At 39.6% G+C, this 19,101-nt stretch overlaps 3 protein-coding genes across 3 annotated transcripts; all 3 read right to left on the bottom strand.

The window, feature by feature from the left end:
* Positions 1 to 340: 340 nt before the first annotated feature.
* Positions 341 to 8,214, bottom strand: senp1 (SUMO specific peptidase 1). The gene is made up of 18 exons (XM_044039226.1): positions 7,577 to 8,214; positions 7,339 to 7,397; positions 6,440 to 6,615; positions 6,220 to 6,295; positions 5,931 to 6,123; positions 5,669 to 5,804; positions 5,461 to 5,579; positions 4,397 to 4,665; positions 4,160 to 4,223; positions 3,828 to 3,866; positions 3,638 to 3,722; positions 3,393 to 3,533; positions 2,898 to 3,029; positions 2,578 to 2,781; positions 2,411 to 2,490; positions 2,011 to 2,095; positions 1,480 to 1,575; positions 341 to 1,392 (listed from the first exon to the last, which is right to left on the bottom strand). The coding sequence occupies exons 1-18, from the start codon at positions 7,708 to 7,710 to the stop codon at positions 1,330 to 1,332; spliced, it is 2,151 nt and encodes a 716-aa protein (XP_043895161.1). The 5' UTR covers positions 7,711 to 8,214; the 3' UTR covers positions 341 to 1,329.
* A 1,237-nt stretch (positions 8,215 to 9,451) lies between these two features.
* LOC122777783 (protein lifeguard 2-like) lies at positions 9,452 to 14,728 on the bottom strand. The gene is made up of 12 exons (XM_044039244.1): positions 14,433 to 14,728; positions 12,953 to 13,043; positions 12,743 to 12,831; positions 12,488 to 12,552; positions 12,330 to 12,383; positions 12,184 to 12,234; positions 12,018 to 12,057; positions 11,870 to 11,907; positions 11,143 to 11,230; positions 10,936 to 11,031; positions 10,697 to 10,750; positions 9,452 to 10,606 (listed from the first exon to the last, which is right to left on the bottom strand). Exons 1-12 carry the CDS (start codon positions 14,445 to 14,447, stop codon positions 10,457 to 10,459), a joined length of 831 nt encoding a protein of 276 aa, XP_043895179.1. The 5' UTR covers positions 14,448 to 14,728; the 3' UTR covers positions 9,452 to 10,456.
* Positions 14,729 to 15,115: 387 nt separating this feature from the next.
* On the bottom strand, positions 15,116 to 18,652 carry mfsd5 (major facilitator superfamily domain containing 5). Its single transcript, XM_044039243.1, has 2 exons — positions 18,526 to 18,652; positions 15,116 to 17,265 (listed from the first exon to the last, which is right to left on the bottom strand). The coding sequence occupies exon 2, from the start codon at positions 17,182 to 17,184 to the stop codon at positions 15,742 to 15,744; it is 1,443 nt and encodes a 480-aa protein (XP_043895178.1). The 5' UTR covers positions 17,185 to 17,265; positions 18,526 to 18,652; the 3' UTR covers positions 15,116 to 15,741.
* Between the last annotated feature and the right edge of the window lie 449 nt (positions 18,653 to 19,101).

Genomic DNA, 19,101 nt, shown 5'->3' with positions numbered 1-19,101 from the left:
CATACACAAACCATTCACTCTCACACCTAGGGTCAATTTGGTGTGTCCAATTTGCCTAATCCCCATATTCTATGTTTTTGGACAGTGGGAGGAAGCCAGAGAACCCAGAGAAAACCCATTCACTCACGAGGAGAACATGCAAACTCCATGCAGAAAGGGTCATGGACCTTGGTCTTGCTACAAAAGCAAGAATGCTAACCACTACACCAACTGAGGCCCCCTTTAGGAACTTGATGAACCTAAAATAAGCAAAGACAAATCCACATATGCTAATTTTTATCAGATGTGGCAGTTTTTCTATGAATCTCAAAGTTATTTTGAGGTAATACACAAAGAACAGTCACAATACATGAGAATTTATTTCTAAAACAGACTTGGCTCTAGATAAAAATAGATACGAAACAGGTATATAAAAAGAAAAGGTATATTACACTGTTCAAGGGTCTTATATGATTTAAATATGTACAAAATTCAAAATATTTTGCTGTTGGAACTAAAATACATAAAATATATTTTGGACCTTAATTTACAATCTTTTATCAAGACCCATGAATATGAATAACAAACTGCAAAACTGCATCTAAGACTATTGTGTTGTTCGTGGGACAACACTTTGGTTTCATTCTAAATCATACTCTGAGGCAATGTCACATCTGAAGATTTTTGTATTTATGCATGTATTTTAATTCATCAAATTAAAAAAAAAAAAAAAATAGCCCCGTTGTGTGAGAATACTAATATTGCAAGGGGGGAAAAAAAAGCTCAAAGAAGCAAAGTTTTTGACAAGAGTCCATTCAAATTTCAGTTTTAAGGGCAAATCATATTGTTAGGGTGAACACAGCTTATGTTACTATCAAACACTAACTGTAAAATGATGCATTACTGTCATGAAAACAATGCAACATATTAGTCAGCTCCCTGTAAGACACAAAACATGTAAACTTTGTGAGTACGCATCAGAGTGAACGTTGCACCTCAGAGTATGGTCTGTCAATACAAGTGTTGTTTCATAAACATAAACCATGCAGTGTTTCAGCTGCTATACTGATGTTCCATGGGCGCACCATAACACAAACAAAAAAACATTCGAGAAGACAGGGAGGCAGTGCTTGGGTGTATCAGCAATAACCCTTCAGTCAAAAACAGCTGAGGGCTTAATTGGCCTTGGACAGTAGGAAGTGGCAGAGCTGGTTTCCTGATCTGATAAGCTGGTGTGCAAGTCTTTTCCCAGAACAGTGCGACTGTAGCTCAGCCGTAGCTGCAACTCATGTTGGTAACACCGCGAAAGGACTATACATAGTTCACAATCCCCTTCTGTTGTGACTAACATCACAACAGTTTGTGGTTCACGATTTCCCAAACCATTCTTCGTCTGAAGTAGGGCATGTGTTTCTGCGAAATAGAAAAGAGGTCATGTGAGCCGTTTTTAGGGCACGCGGATGAATACACCACCACATCTTTGCTGTTGTTTGTGATTACCTGTGTGAATGTGATTGGCTTGTCTTTGGTAATGTAATCTGCATATTTGCACGTGAACATTCCACAATCACTACCATTCATTTGCTGAGGGATTTCCTGAGAGGAAAGACAGTACAAAAAGATGAATATGAACATTTAAAAAGGTCTAACATGACAAGAAATACATTTTCTGACATTTTGTCATTATCAATGATCAGCTTACAACTTGATTCAAATGCAGAGACTCTGCTTTGAAAATAAACTTAGGGTATATTTATACAGGTGCCATATTTAAAACAGTAATATCCTTTTAACTGAACATGAAGAATGAGCCACTGAAACAAATTGATAAGGCAAAGTGATTATAATGATAATCCACGAGTCTGATTATTCATGACATTTTCTTTATCTAAATTGTGTCCAATCTGTTCTAATTCTATACAGACCAAGTCACCTGACTTCCCAAATTCAATTTATACTGTCAAATCTCAAATACAACAATAGAAATGATTAACTCGATGCTCTGAGCTCATATGTGTGTGTTGGACTTACATTGGCCTTTCTGCTGCATAGAGTCCAGCCCGAGGTCTCCAGTTTTTTGCCCTTTTTGTCCTTACTTTCCTCCTGCAGATATTCACTGGGGACACAACAAAAAAACATTCTAATACATTGCAACTGATCACATAAATTAGGGGTGTTTCTATCAGTTATTTGCCTCTTGATCCAAATTTGATCTTTTCCAAATTGAGTATCTGCTGAAACCGAGTCAAATACTTTTGCATTTGCCTTGATGACAGAGCTGCACAGTGCATCATCAGGTAACACTGGTAGAGAAAGGAGGGGGGCGGGAAAATCTCTTAAGTTCCAAATGTTCCCGCTGAAGTAAATATTAGCTCTCCAAATAAATAGTATTTCCCATTTAACAACAAATAAATCTGATACAGATACTTACAACAAATCTTGGCAGGCTTTATCGTTGTTTCCTCCCATAGAGTCAAAGTACATGATAGCCTTCTTCCGGAAATCCACAACCTGGAAGAAAGTGGTGCACATTAAAACAAAATACTCTGCAAAATAAAAGCTACTATGAACTTTTCATAGTTTATTATTACAACTTACAGAAAGGCACCAGTGCACCCCCAAGTGGACAGGAACCAATAGGATGTCTTTAGAAAAAATGTCTGTCTTTTTGGTCCACCGGCGGACGGCAGTGTAGCCACTTCTGCGCAGCTTCGGGTAGAAGAAAGTGTTGAATGTATTGACGGATGGCAAGCTGGGGTCCTTGCTGCGCTCAACCAGCAGGTTCATATAAAAATTGATCACCTGACAAACGGAGGAAGTTGCAATTAAACGGACAAGAACTAATGTGTGGCCCAGTTGGGCAACAAATATTACATGCACATGGTATATGCAAGTCTTTGCTTGAGGATAATACTCACTTCATCATTCAGCCAGTTGAGGTTGCTGAGCGTCTGCAGGTCTTTGCGAGTTAGGCTGAGACCAAAACCTTCACTTAAGACTTCATGAGGACTACCTCCTCTCAGCACCCGGTTTACCTCAGCCTCCATTTCCTGAACAGAAACAAATTGTACATGAGAAAAAGCAGCAAACATTAACTTTGACTTATTTTCTTTGGAAAAGTTTGTACAAAAAATCTTATGTTTGCAGGGATTAGAAAATACCTAACGCATTTTCTGCCTAACTATTGTTTTGTGAATCTCATCGAATTATTAAGAACTATTTGCTCAGATTTTAAACAGAACTTAATATACAGTAAGCCTGAATGTTTCAAGAATTATTCCCTTTTTTTTTTTAAAGGAAGACTCTTTTTAAGACAGTCTTTCAACTCCATGCCTGACAAAAGCATTTCTTGTTTTGAAACGGAATTCAAATGACCACAAACACCAAGCACATCATATATTCATCACTCATACCTCAGTAAGTTCAGGGAATTCTGGTTTGTCTTCCAAAACCTTTGGTTCTTCTATGACAGTAGTCAAAGGAACCTCCTTCTCCAAAGGGACCCGAATATGAACCTCCACATCTGGGCTGCGTTGCCCTTCTTCAGACAGGCGCTGAGTACAGTAACAACATGGCAATGGTTAACAGGAAGTAATGAGACAATATATAATATATGACACAAGGTAAATGTAAAATAGCCTCAGTGATGAGAAGTCACCTGTCGCAGCAGCTGAGCAGCCAGGGCCTCCTGCTCTTCTATCTGTCTCCGTCTCTCTCTTGCCCGAGAGTCGTACATACTAGTTCTACAATGACAAAAACTCCAAACTTATTACTCCATTCAAACACAGTATCAATAAATAATGGATCAATTATTTATATAGTGATTAGTATATATTCTTAGCCCTTACAATTCCTTGATCCATAACTCCGCTTGGAAACACGGCACGCTGTACAGACAGATCAACATGTTATTGTGTGCAAGGACAAACCACTTAAGTCAACCAAGCTTTGTTGAATTTACTCAGTGATTTAACACTAGCTTGTCAACATGAATTCAAAGTCTCAAAAACAGAAACAAATAAAAGTATGAAATACATGTTTAGATATTAGATACATATTTCACTGTGCATATTTAATCACATTACATGTTACATTATTAAATGAGAATAAATGAAACACAGCCCAAATAGAAATAGAAATACAGCCCATCAGGAAACGATGCAAGAAACTGAAAACAAACCTTGTGCCGTCCTGCTTTTTACCCTTTTTCTCATTTACAATAATAACAGAGTCCCCATCATGAGCTGAAAAGAAGACAAGAAGTTTGAAACTAAAAAACGAAAATAAGCAAAAGCGTTACGTTAAAGGGAAATGGTGAGATTTTTCAGTCTGGGCCCTATGTAAATAACTATGTTTGGGGGCCTATTAAATAAAATGTTCATAAGCACTATGATAAGCTTAGACAAAGGTGTCTTACCTGATGACTGGGTGTCCTGAGAGGAGTTATCCTGCAGAGTAGATGGGGAGAAGGCTTCTCTGCTGGAGCTAATGTCAGCGTCCAGAGACCATGTCTGGATACCTGGTTTGCTGGAAGCCCCTACTGGGCTGGGAAGGTTGCTGGAGCTCTGGCTTGACATCCCTCGTGGGCTTGGGGGGCCACTGGTCCCCTCGGAAGTTTCCCCTGCCGCTGACCCAGCAGGGGAAGAGAGCTGCAACAGTCTCCGGCTGGTGGACAGGAAACTGGTGCTGAGGAGAACATGACAGCAGTAAGCAGATGAGATGGCAGACAATATTTAGACACTGTCCCAACAACCACTGGGTTAAACAGTAGGATTAGAATTCAAATACAATTTATTTATTTTACAAGCCATAACTTGGAGAAGCAAAAACATGTTTTACCTGTCTAGCATATACAAATTGAGCAACTAACACAAAACAAACACAAGAATTTTTGTAAATTTACACCCTGCATTTTATTAACATCTCAAATCTGGCAATGTTAAGCCTCATTTCCAGCAAGCAGTAGATGCATTCAGTTCGGTACATCATGCAACTATTGCCATTTTTGTGGTCAAATGTTGAGAGGCCTACCAAAATAACCGAGCCTTACCATTCCATATTTTGGCACCCTTCCATTGGGGTTATCTAGCACAGTGGTCCGGCTCCAGCAGAGGGGAGCAAGACACACTGCAGTCTGTTGATTTGTCAATAGAGAATTATCAGTTATGTGTGATGGTAGGGGTAAACAGTGGTGTTTTTCCATGCAGCCTCTTCCATACTCTCAAAAGAAGCATGTCATCTTTGTGTGATAAACAGCCATATGCCAAACATGGAATGCTGAACGAACTCCATTGTTGCCCTTTGTGTACTGTGTCACCTTTTTCTTTGTGGAATTTATCAGCTAGCTACACTGCGTCGCTCAGGTACGACATAACCCTTCTTACGTAGATGCCGCATATTACATTCCATACTGTACTATGGCAAGCTGAAGTGCACTGTACTGCTTGGTGGAAATTAGGCTTTATTTGTATGGGTACTCACAAATCTCTATTTGACCTCACAATGGCATGTGAGCTGCCGTTGTGAAGAAAAGATGACTGACCACCAGAGACCATACTCAGAAGCTGCCTGTAGACCTCCTTCTCCTCTTCCCGAACAGACTAGACAAACAGAGAAAAAACATGAGCTCTACATAGACATATCAGCTGGATAAGAGGCCAAATCGTGACTTGTTGTCCTGATATCTGACCTCCTGTGCTGTGCAGTGAGGCTTGACCCTGTGGATGCGCCCAGACGAGGTGCTGTGTGTAGGGCTCTGCATCACTTTGATTGGAAAAGTCTTCTCGTACATGCTGGTGCTAGAGCTGTTTGAGGTGCTCTGACCACTACAAAAATGATAAATCAAACACCATGAACTGACAAAAGCACATTGATACATCACGCAAAAAAAGCAACTAGTCCTGTGAGGAAATACTTTATTTGTAGAGACAATAAAAGATATAAAGCAATACCTTATTGTTCCATATGGTCGAAGGTTTAAGGGTCTGCCAAGCCGTGGAGATTGGTACAATTTAGGGGTGACAAATGGCGGCAAGTTGAGTGAATGCCCATTTGTTTTTGGCAACTCACGGTGCACAGAACTCATGCATACTTGTCGCCTGCAGAGTTTTGATCCCATGATGGACTTTTCATTACGTAACCATTCTAGAGATGCAAAGAAAAGAAACAGACAGTAATTAAAAGAACGAATCACTCTTCATGCAAACGATTAAACAATGCTTTAAATGAAGACAGGCTTACCTGACTTGGAGGTTTTCCACTCCAGCGTTGTTGAGGGAGAAGCAAATGTATCATCCAGAGAGTTCCTTTCAACAATCTTGATACAAACAAAAACACATGTGTGTGTGTGTGTGTGTGTATGTATACATACATACATACATACATACATATATAATTATTTTATTTTTTTACTTTTAAGACTCTTCAAGTTAATACCCTAAAAATACAATGAATCACTTACCGGTCTGCCTGCCCAGGCTGCCGCTGATGTTGAGGCCCGTGCCTCTCCAGTGGGAGGTCCAGGGGAGGCGGGAAGTATATTTTTAGGGTTTACAGTGTTTCTCATCCATGCAGCCACATTGGAACTGTGACTCTTAACACCTTCAGCTGCAACCTTGACACTGTCAATGATGTCCCCTAGATAACAGACAACACTGTCAGTAGATTCTTCACAAAATGCTGGAGCAATACATTTTAAAGTTGCATTAAAATGTATCTTTAGTCTTTAAAATGTTAAGTAGTTGGCCCTTTTCCTCACTATATGACTTTGCGTGTGTCCACCCAGTAAATTGTCCAGATTATCTTCCATATAAGACTTTGCAATACAATTTTGCCACACTGCATTTAAGAAGTAAGATCGTGGCCAAACACTTCTTTTGGTTTATGTTTATCTAATGAATGTGTTTGTACTTCAACAGATCATCTTGACTATAGCTGCCTAAATGCATATAAGCTGCTGCCTTGTGGTTGGCTGATTGAACAGGTGTACCTTAATAAGTGGCCAGGGATTGTATATTTTGCATTGGTTGACAAAATTAAACTAAATAAATACATAAAAATAACAATAATAATAATATGTATACAGTTGAACTGGAACCTAAATAAAACGTGAGTGTTATCAAATGAAATAATTGTCGTTTTATAACGGTTTTTATTTACTGTGTTTGTCAAAGTACAGTGGTGTACTAAATGCCGTCTTTGAGTAGTTACCTCTTGCCTTTGCAAGACGTAACTAGCATTTAGTACATTCTGCATCAAATAATGTCATATTGATGTTTAAATTGTAAATTCAACCCTTCAAATGAACAATATACGTAAAAAATAGATAGAATAAAACATAGTGCATGGTTTTGCATTTACCCATTCGTGATTTCTTAATCAGTATGCCGTCTTGGTCGATGTTGTGTCCATCTTCCAAACTTGAGGAAAGAAAATATCGACATTAATACACTTGACAACATGCCACACCGATTAAAACAAACCAGAAATAAATAGTGACCAGTAGCGCACTAAACGGATATGGTAGATTTAATTCCGTGTATTTTTGTATTCACTATGGTTCTATTACACGGGGGGATACCGCTTTTACAGCTCATACCATTCGATTGGTCTTTTCCTCTTCATCTGACCCTCTCCTGGTGCCCGGCGTACATCCGCTTCCTCCGCAGCTGGTACACCATCGCGAAGATTGGCTAAACTCGTTTCGATCCATCCGTAGATTTTGTTCAACATGGTTCAAAAGTTTTACATGTAGCGCCGCTGGAGTGACTATGGAGCGCTCAGGCTGCTTTCAGTTTACCTGGCACTGTGGTAAACCAAATTCAGTTCATACACTTCATTCGCCTCAGGCGGGATAACTGAGGCTGTCTGAAAGGTAGACACGCATCACAATTATCATTTCACTTTTCTAAGACACGAGCTAACTGTTAGCCACTTGGCTGAGAATAAGGTAGTTGCCTAGCTAACAATTACGCTAACCACTCTGCTCGGTAGCTAGCTGACGCTGTTAGCTGCACGGCTAATTTATGAAAGTATGTTTAAATTCCCACAGGAATGCGTTAAGTCGCAAACAACGCGTTCGGAAAAACCGCTATCATGTTGAGTCACATCCAAACTTGTTCACATATACGTAACGTCACTTTAAATCGCACATAAACTCGTTGAAGAAAGACATCTCCCGCTTCTTCCTCATTCAAAACCACAACATGGCTGAACAGGACGCACTACTGTCGTGCGTTGTGATTGGACGATAGCCTGCAGCCAGTGTGAGTGCAGCACGGGCGGACTGGTCGACAGCGGAGTGGAGGAGAGCATTTATTGTCACGTTACAACCAGCGGCATTTGACTTAAGAGAACGCAATTTAGTTTGTCTGTCGCACCCGTATATAAATAGAGGAGAATGTATCTTCCTGATTATTCTTTGTTTTCCGTTAACATTTTAGTCATGCAAATGCACGCGTGTGTGATTTTCCTGCGTCTCAAACTCAGCCCTACACTTATTTTAAAATGAAAATGAAAACTGGCCCAAACTGACCAACAGTGAACAATATTTGCATTACTAATGATAATAATAATGATAACTTATGTTATATTTATCTCATTATTAAATTCAACATTAAATTATATATGCTTCTCTATGTTTTAATTACAATTGTCTAGTTCTTGATGCCAATTTATTTCCATCTGATTTTGTTATTTATAGATTCATTTTGCATCATAAATATGTTGTTTTGTTGTGAACTATATATCAAAACAAACACTTTTACTTTGAAATGGTGTGCAATATCATACTAAATATTTTTAATTGCAACATCATGATGGATTATCAAGATATCATTTTAATTTCTAATTACTAAACGGTTACATTTTGTCAAACCTGACTTTTTTTCCATTGACCTGCTCCCTCCTGACCAGACTAGAAGTTCACTCAACTAATTATATAACTGGTTTGGATCCTTGACACAAGTCACTTGATGTGAACTGTGCTTTAGATTATGCATGGTATGTTGCCATTGGCAGTATACTGAAGGATGAGTGAGGAACACCTTTATTAGGCACATTATTAATATTTACCTGTGCAAATAATAGCAGTCATCACATGCAAGCAGCACAGCATAGTTTTACTATTCACCTTCATTGGTCCATAACTATTACCTACCATGACTAATTTGTGTGAAGTAAATTAAAATCAGTTACATGCAGTGAATCATCAAACATTTTGATAAATATGTGTTGACTGCATTGTGCAATTCTTGCTTCACAAGTAATGAAATGCACTGAACTAAATGGCAATAAGTACATTGGTTGCTTTATATAAAGCCCAAATTCAGGGCAACCTTTTGAATATCAGTGAGCTGGTATGAGCTATGAATTTTTTAGAGTCATCTATGAAAACATAGAACAGAAAAAAAGCTCCCATTCACCATATTGTGCCGTAGATCTACAAATCAGAGTCAATCAGTGAGCACATTCATACACATTCACCCTTTAATAAATACATACAGTGACACAAATACTGCAATGAAAAGCATACAACACTCTACAAGGTCACTTCAGAAAACCTAATTAAATTTAACCTCCACACCACCCATGTATCTCATCCCTCTACAACATATCATACACTGTCATAAAAAAATAATTACGAAATAAAGCATTCATGTCTTTCCTTATCAAAAAGTTACTATACAGTAAGTCTGTGGATGTATGGCACTATCATTTATGTTTTTCATATGTCACCACCTCAGTCTCACTTTCAGTGAAAAAATATAATGCTAAAAAACACATTTGTTTCTGGTTGCAACCACGTATATACCCACATGTGCATTATAGATAAAATTAAAGCAATAAATGACAGTTTTGAAATAAAGTGGTGCAACAAATCAACATATTGACTATATAGTTTACAGCAGCAGTGGTAGCAGTAACATCCCAAATTTAATATTGACAAAAATTATTTGTTGAATTGTCTTTCGAAAACCAATATACTAATATATACTCCAACTATTAAAACCAGATTAGTGAAAAACAAAGGCATTACATTTGTGCTCTCAATTACTAAATCATCACACAAAGACAAAGTCCATTGACTGGTTTGGTACTGGACAAACTTGGAAGTCATGCATGATGAATTCTGGATCAAATACCTTTTAAACAGAATTGACATTTATTATTCTATTTACTGTTTGCTAAGAGATTTGTGATACTATAGCATGCATGGACACAAAGCTCCATACGGACACTCACAGAATGTTTTATCAGTGTTAAACGGAACTGGATCACAGCTGGATTTTTTCTGTAAAGTAAAGTTAGTAACCTAACCTCTTTATGCTGTATGGGTTCCTAAACATGCTAGAATGAATAGAGTAGGGCGAGGGTACAGCTAACTTAGTCATGGAGTACTTGCCAACATCACTCAGAAATGAAAGTCTCCCTATTGATGCATCCCTTCTCTGTATCGCTCAGAAATGTGGGGTGGTGTTTACTCATGTTTTGTTCCAAATATTTGGAGAAAGAAGGAAAAGATGTAGATGACATCAAGGTAGATGTTGAGAGTGGCAAAGACATACTCCTCTGGACTCATGGCGTACCGCTTGTTTCCCATTAGCAGTTGGATGTCAAATGCCAAAAACTGCAACAAATAAATACATCTTTTTATTTTGTTGTCTTCAACATATGATCCCTCCCATCAATATTGCCTCGAGAGTGTCTTTACTCTTACCATGGTAAATAGTATCGCTCCCAAGACGGCGTAGATAGCATGCAACCATGGTACCTGAATGGCAATAAAGACTCAATTAGATGGGGTGGCAGCACTTAGATCCCAATGTGATTGGCTTAATCAGTCTCACATCAGACTGGTTTTGGTTATCACAATTGATCTTGGTTGTCTGAAAATCCTCCCTTAACCCTTTAAATGTATAAAATGTAGTTGATGTAGATTTAGATTGTTGCACTTACATATTGGAAGGGAAGGACAAGTGCGAGCGCAAGTCCAGAGAGGAGCATGACCATGCAGAAGACAAAGAGCACGCCTTGGTATGATGTCACATCGAACTGGGAGGAGAAAGTACATAAAAGTCAAAAGCCGACACCAACATTTTCCCTCTCAGTCAAGTAAATTGAAACTGAGAACATCAGATAAAATATCAAAAATATTTGACTCACTTTAGTTTGGAAACTGAAGAGTGTGACGAGGAGACAAACTGCTGCTGTAATGCCCAGACACATCACCACTGACTTGGTATTATAGAAACTATTAAAACAGGAATAATGAAAAACGCAAGGAAGACTTTAATAAAATGATATACAGAACACAAAGAGATACACTGACCTGGCCAAAAAAAAAACAGTAGCCGTTTATTGTTGGTAGTCTTGGCAGTTGGTCAGGTCTAGGTTCAGCAACATTATGTGCCCAAAGAATGAGGTCAGCTGACTCCCTGAATATACTGAATGACCAGATTATTCCATCAATGGATTTTTTCCTTCCCTGATGGCACGGGCATATTCCAAGATGACAATGCCACGATTCATCGGGCTCAAATTGTGATAGAGTGGTTCAGGGAGCATGAGACGTCATTTTCACACATGGATTGGCAACCACAGAGTCCAGACCTTAACCCCACTGAGAATCTTTGGGATGTGCTGGAGAAGGCTTTGCGCAGTGGTCCGACTCTCCCATCATCAATACAAGAGATTGGTGAAGAATGAATGCAACACTGGACAGAAATAAATCTATCAATGCCACAGTGAATGAGTGGCATAATCAAAGCTAAAGGCTATTAGAGTGTGACACTTTTTTTAGGTGGCTACTGTTTCTTTAGCCAGGCAGTGTATAATGCAAAGTAACACACATAGGTTACATGACACAGTGAGACAACAAACAAAAGTATACCTGGATAATGTCCCGGTGATGTAGGAGAGGGCAAGGGTCTGTAACAAGACATTTTCAGAAATTTAAATCTCACTTTCACAATGTCATTTTAGTCTTATCAGTCTAAACATGAACAGTATATGAAAACCGTTTCAACCCTTGTACTCACAAAGATGGCGAGCATAATCAGATTCCATGGAAACTGTCTCCTGTTGGAATGACATTACTTCAGAAATGTAAAGTTTCTTTTATATGATTGCCATAATGCTTTTTCTAATTATATGCATTTATTTTCTGGAGATGTGTGCTGACATTTGAGACATAATTCAATCTACCTTGGTTGAGAGCAGCAAGACAGGGTCAGATAGGTGACAAAGAATACAGCACTGTTAAACAAAAATATTGAAATATTATATTTCGTTATAGTTAGGTAGAACAACACTGTATTACTGACTTGAGAGTGACCAAACTTGATACTTACTAAGAGGCCCAGTACCACCCAGGGTTGGTTTGGATGTAGTCCTTCACAGGGTCACTAAAAGCAAGATCATCTTAAGTAAGCTCACCACCCAGTGGATTATTATCAGAATTCAGTCTGTGTTTAATGTTTCTGAGAATTTTGAAAAAGTCTGGTCTTACCAGAATGTGAACAGAGTCACAATAGCAAGAGTGACCAGAAGCTGGATCATCAAGATGGTGTACACCTAAGAGAAAGCAAGTTTGAGTAGGAAAACGTACTGTGCAGATACTAGTCAGGTTTTTAAATTTCAACAGTATTCAGGAATTATATTAGGAAAGTGGTCATTGATGAGAACTGATCAGTTAAATCAGTCAGTTGCAATTAGCAGTTAAATCAATCAGTTGCAATTATTGTGCTAATAACCTTTTCTATACCTTTCGGATGAAAACCCTCCTGATGTTGCGATCATCCCAAGTGAACTCTGTGAGCATCTCAGCATCATTGTAACATGGGGCACTGGTGCCTGGAGAAAAGACAGTTTAAATTAATGTAATTCCATCACAACTGCACCACACGTTATACATAATTATAGCGATTTCTTAAAAAGAACAACAGACAAAGTGTGGCGTGGCGTGTTTTCCTACCTGCAGTGGCTTCCTCATAGCTGGGAGGAGCAGGTGCCACTGAGGCCTGTCCACAGGAGGAGTCATTGGTGGTCTTGTTTGCAAGGAACAGCTGAGAGTGCAAATGCTGTGGTTTAGTTTGTTATTTCAAGAAATCACCTAGATTTAATATGAACTTCAAATTCCCAGTCTTGAGTGTAGAGTGCCAGGTCTAACATACCCTCTATAAAATACAGTTTATTTGTAAAAATGTGTATAAGCAATTAATAAAGATACATTTGAGTGATACATGAAGCTGCATTACCCAGTGATAAAGTGCCGTGAACTCCTTAATGCCCAAGTTTTACTCCATATGTTTCTACAAAAACACTGACAGTTGACAGACAGTGTGTCCTCCATCTGTTGGCAGTGGTCTTAGAGGGATTAACAAAATCAAGACCTTTAATGCTTTAGGTCATATTTGAGATTATTAGGATCCAAGCATCATCAATAAATATAACAATCAACATTTTTTACATTACAATATATGTCAATACATAATTAGGAAAGGCTTGTAATAATTTCCTGAAGCTCAACTGCTGATTAAAAAAGCATAATTGGATATACCTATACATAAGTAGCTGGTACCAGAGTACAGTACTGTGCCAAAGTCTTGGGCCACATTAGATTTGTTGTTTTAGACCATACAGCATATTTATTTCCCAACCACTTTAGTGGAACACATCCAGAAAATACAGGAAAATGTATGAGCATGGCTTTCTTAAGACCTGTGTTTATCCTACCATTTCATGCAGTAAAATATCAGCTGTTAGTAAGGTCTATTACACCAGCTTTATTCATGAGCATCACATGTTGAATGAGTCTAACTCATTGACAGGTTGCTAAAATAAAGACCAACTTTCAGTCATTCACAACCATTCTAATCCAAATGCCAACAATCACAGAATTTGACAAACACGGTCATTAAGCTGGTGAGACCTTTACACAGTACTGTATGTATGCTTACAAATTACTCCTGTCAAGATTGCTGTTGGGAAAAAAAATACATGTTTGACAGCATAGTATAAGTATAATAAATTAAGATCATTTTAACAGGCCTCAGCAAGTCACATAGCATTGTTTTACCAGCAGTCCGAAATTGGTTGTCATGGTGACACAGCGTGACTCACAATGCGATGAAATGCAATAAATCACATCACATTAAAAGAGCCAATTCTAGTGGCTAGAGACGGAGCTGCAGGTTACAACACCACAGTCAATGTCAGAATCATTAAAAGTCGAAACCTTGTGGTATTTACAGCTTTGCCATAAAAACTTGAGTAATTGCTTGCTTTGTTATTTCCCAATCTTCTCATTTCCCAATCAAATAAGAAGACTAAATAGAAAGGAGTAATTCAAATAACATAGGGCAATCGAGAATTTGTCAAAATAGAAAATCATTTTTAACAGTAAATAATGATGGAAAGGTCAACTGGAGAATATGGTTTCAGCAGGCACATACCTTGCCCTGAGTCATGATGCCTGTCTGTCCTCCTGCAGTATGTCGTGTGTGCCGGTCAATGGAGTGCTGAGGTCTCGGCAAAGGACTAACAGCTGTGTGACAGAGGACCTGGGATTGAAAGTGCTCTTCTTCCCTGCTCAGACTGAACACACTGTGACGATGCAGTGATGTAATCCAAAAACAACGCAGTTAAGACTCGTGCAGATACCCCCACCCCACCCACAGAGGGATGTTCTAGCAGCATCCAGTCCAAGCTGTGCCATAGAAAAAAGCTGGGACTGTACCACAGCACTAAGAAAAATGGGTAGGATTGATGTCTGCGTAATAGGTTTTGAGGAGAAAAGTCCAGAGAGATCTAGAAATACAGCTACAGAAAAGAGTAGACTGCAGGAACTAAAATGTGCAATTTACACAAATATAGTATGTAGTTAATTTAAACAGTCAATTTGTTTTTATTTTCTTTCTTGTTCTTTACGGTTTATGACTTTGTAGCCATTATGAAAATGTGAGAGCACTTCACTGACTGCTTGCCAATGAATTTTTCTGCATTGTATTTCTAAAATGAGTGAAGCAAAACTAGACTTCAGTGAGGTATTCATTTAAAAAAATTAGTAAATTGACAGCATAAATCTATAAAACATCAATGTGCTACAAGATACAAATTCAAATAAAACACTGACATGTACGGTTTACAATAGCACTTTATTTAAAAGTGTGAAAATGTTGAGACAATAGAGATAAAATACCCTGCAGATGGCACAGAATAAGTATTCAAAATAAACCAGACAAAAAATGTAACAACCAGTAAACAAAGAACTGTAGGGAAATTGTAAAACAGAGGCATTCAGAAAGATGGTGGTCTACATGCTAGTTGTCACCATATTTCTTTTTCATTCAGATCTAAGTAAATAGGTCTGTCCATGCCTTCAGAATTACCAATCCCTGTGTGGCTGTGGGCAAGTGACATGAATTCAACTTCATTCCTGACAAACACATCTTTCTCTTTCCCTGTAGGTGATTACATTGAGGCAATCACGTATTATCATGTATAAAGTTTTTACTTAAAAAATGCAGGTTAATATATCCATGTTCCTTCAGCATCCTTACACAAGAAGACAAGTCCCCAAAAAGTAACAAGTTAAACATATAAAAAATATTAAATTAGTCCTCACCCTTTAGGCTTTGATTTTCTTCAATGATATATTTGACAACAAGAAAACTACCCTGGCCATGTAGATTTTTCATTTAGTTGCGCTAAACTGGTGTAATTCATACCAGTATAGCATTAAAGGATATGTGGCCTTTCTCCTCAGTCCATCTCCCCCTCCCCCCTGGTTCCCTCCAGTCTTAGCTCTGTGTCATTTCTGCCCAGAGTGAACAAACTAACAACAGCCATCAAAGCTGCCAACATCATGACGGCACAGCCCCCAAACATGTGTCTGGTGCCGCTGCCAGCTTCCCCTCCACCTGCTCCTGATACTTCCCCATGAAGTGCCAGCAGCCCCAAGCAGGCCAGCAGGTGCAGAGGCAGCCGGAACCAGGCCAGCACACTAGCCCGCTTCTCCTCTGGGATAACCCTGCCCTGGAGAAAACTGACTGCTGGGAAGTAGAGGCCACTAGCCAGCTCCAGCAGCAGGAAGGCCCAGAAGGATTCATGAGGTCTGGGCTGGCCTGGAGCAGTGGAAAATGTCAACATGAAGAAAGAAAAGAAAGCCATCAACACAGCCAGACAGAGCACATGGCCAGGCTGTAGATGGTAGCGAGTGGAAGTGGCTAGGCGGTACAGCAAGGAGCCAGCCATGCTGGCCGCCATCAGGCAGGAGAACACTATTCCCAAAGGGGGTCCATGAGGGTCCAGTACTGGGGTCCACAGGAAAACAAAAATGTACAAGACACTTTCAAACAGAGCCTGCACTCCACCCAAGAGCATGACTCTCCTGTCTGACAGCAGGCAACGCAGCCCCTCATGGCAGCTGCGGAAGAAACGGGCCTTTGCAGACAAATGAGTCACACCTCCATTTGAAGTGCCAAGTAATGTCTGCTTGTTTCCTTCAGGACCTCCCTCAGCATCTTCCTTGCCCCAGTCTGTTATCAACACCCAGCCACAGCACATCAGACAAGGGACAGCCAGGAGAAAGGGAGCTACTGGCCCCAAGTGGAGCCACTCAGCCAGCAAGTTAGCTACCAGTCCTGCTCCCACAGCGAGTCCGTGGTTCCAAGTAGCAGCTTTGGTGAAGGTGCTGGGGATCCACTCCTTGGGAAAATCATGGACATCTACATGTCGGTGCACGTACCAGGCTTCAAATGTTGTGGCCAGCAGGGATGTGGACAGACCCCCCAGGACACGACCAAAAATCAAAACAAAGTAATCTCTGGAAAGCTTGGTGAGACAACAGGCTGAGTAGGACAGGCAGAAGAGCAGACATGTCTGTCTGCGACCCAAGGCTTGAGGGAGCCAGCCTGAAAAAGGAGCAAACAGGACACAGGAAGCAAGACCACACACATATAAGATTGCTATTTGGGATTCCAGGAAGCTATAGTGGCGGTAAAGTTTGTAGAGGTAAGGACCCTGGAGCCAATCTGCCCACAAAGCCAAAAGGTATGCACGGAGGAATATACTCTGGAAGCGACGAAAGGCTGGGTTTGCGACAGCAGTGGTCGGCTGAGGTGGAGTGAGACGGCGAGCAGTAAGCTCGAGGCCAGCACACAGGGCAAGTAGGACAATGATGGCAAGATATGTTGTCACCAACATGGTGTGATACACAGCATCCACTTGAAGTCAAACCTGAGATCTTGGAGCGTTTTTGACTCTTTTCCTTCCGTTTTTCAGCACCTGTGAAGAGACAAGGCAAGTAAGTAGTTTATACAGATTGCTGAAATGTGTTTCTGAGTCACAGCATGTTACTTGACAATTAATGAGTGTTAAGATTTCCAAGTTAATTCTTTAAAGCTCTAGTGTGTAACTGCTGTCATCAAAACACTGCTGGCTTCACTAGATTTCTGAAAGGACAACTCTGGGTGCATATTCAAACCATTCTCTTTCAGCATTTCAGTTGGTATCTCACAACCTCGTTCAGCGAACCTTTAACCTTTAAGTTCTTCTATTATCATTCATTTCACCACACTCCAAGAATGGGTATAATTCCTTAATCTAATGTTCGCTGCCATCTCATTTAATTAGCGTTCCACCTTCCCTCTGTCAGTTGTGATGTAAAATGCATCACTGTGTCTCCACAGGCACAACAACAAGAGAAATATGGAGCTGATATGCCTAATCAGCATTGTGTGAACTCATCTGACAATGGTTTGAATTTGACAGACATTAATATTTAAAAGATACACACTACAGTAAAGAATTGCATTTTGTTTTACTATTTCCTATGGATGAAAGCAATAAATTCAACCCTTTTTAGGTTTGAAGAATAAAGGTGTCTTCCAGTTTTGAATGCATCTCAAAAGGGAGATTGCACTGCAGTGTTGCAATGGACTTAATGCATTCCACGAAACACAAACCACTTAACAATGAGGTAGATAAACAATGAATATTGCACATAACATCTAACAAGAGCATTCTCATATATTCAAGTGAAAAGGGAAACAAACAACGATATTAGATATACTGAGCTATAGGCTGTATTGAATAAATAAATACTGACATTTTATGTAGAGCTACTTTACCCTTAAAACCCCTGAGCGCCAGACAAGCTATAGCCTGGTCAGGTGTTATCTGATTACCTTTCGCATTGCCTGCGAAAAGTTAACATCCTGGTTAACATCCGGCTCAAATTGATCATTCGTTGCTAATTAAAGGAAAACCCTCTACTTTTAAAAGTTAGTTTACTAAATAAATCCAGACATTTTTACTTGTAACAGCACAACACTACTCGTGTGTGCATTGACTGTTTACAAACTGATTCGTGGCCGATAATGCATGTTATTTTAACGCGTAACTACTTTATATTTCCCAAATGTATCTGCATGCTCTATAGTCACGTAGCTAACTGTAGCCTATAAGCTAACATGCTACCGTATATTCGCAGTAACTCGGTCAGTTTTGCCTGTGTTTGTTTTCATACTATATAGTATGTCTTACCGTGTCGTTAGACCAGGATCCCATCATAGTGCTCTGACGATGTCCCGAGTGACAACATTGCACTTAGTGATTCAAAGCGACACGATGCAGCCAAACAAGAGTGTCTTTCACTGGCAAACATACAACTTCCGGGATATGTCTTATATAATTTTACCACAAGATGGCGTTCACACGTTGTTTGTTTTTTCATTTTCAGGGAAGGAGAAGACGTTCCAATGCACCCCGTGCTCCAGCTTTCTCAGATGGGCCGTTTAATCAAGGTTGAATTATATTTTTTTCTAGTAATTAGCAATTCAGGCTAAATTAGCTAGCCTTTCCTTGTTTTCTGATTGAAACAAAATGTACCAGGTGTGCACAACATAACGATGATGGTAACAGTGGCGTGCACAGACAGTTGGAAGAACAGGGGCAAACATTGAGGGACAGCACAGCGGTGGAACACCACTCGTGTATACTTTCCCACATTCTCACACACTTGTATGTATCTATAGGGATACTCTTTACAACACACTTCCTATCACCAAGATAGGCATTTGCTGTACAGCACTGGGTGACATTTCCCCTAAGGACACTCTT

Source organism: Solea senegalensis, linkage group LG11, assembly GCF_019176455.1.
Source record: "Solea senegalensis isolate Sse05_10M linkage group LG11, IFAPA_SoseM_1, whole genome shotgun sequence".
NCBI lineage: Eukaryota > Metazoa > Chordata > Actinopteri > Pleuronectiformes > Soleidae > Solea > Solea senegalensis.
The sequence above is the reverse complement of the archived record's forward strand: the minus strand, read 5'-3'. Positions and strand labels throughout refer to the sequence as shown.

Coding starts and splice junctions, on each gene's coding strand:
- senp1 (XM_044039226.1), bottom strand. CDS start 7,710: ATGTTGAACAAAATCTACGGATGGATCGAAACGAGTTTAGCCAATCTT. Junction 6,616..7,338: donor GATTAAGAAATCACGAATGG/GTAAATGCAAAA, acceptor TCTGTTATCTAG/GGGACATCATTGACAGTGTC. Junction 3,030..3,392: donor AATTCCCTGAACTTACTGAG/GTATGAGTGATG, acceptor GTTTCTGTTCAG/GAAATGGAGGCTGAGGTAAA.
- LOC122777783 (XM_044039244.1), bottom strand. Junction 12,384..12,487: donor GTGACTCTGTTCACATTCTG/GTAAGACCAGAC, acceptor TCTTGCTTTTAG/TGACCCTGTGAAGGACTACA. Junction 10,607..10,696: donor GAGCGATACTATTTACCATG/GTAAGAGTAAAG, acceptor TATTTGTTGCAG/TTTTTGGCATTTGACATCCA.
- mfsd5 (XM_044039243.1), bottom strand. CDS start 17,184: ATGTTGGTGACAACATATCTTGCCATCATTGTCCTACTTGCCCTGTGT.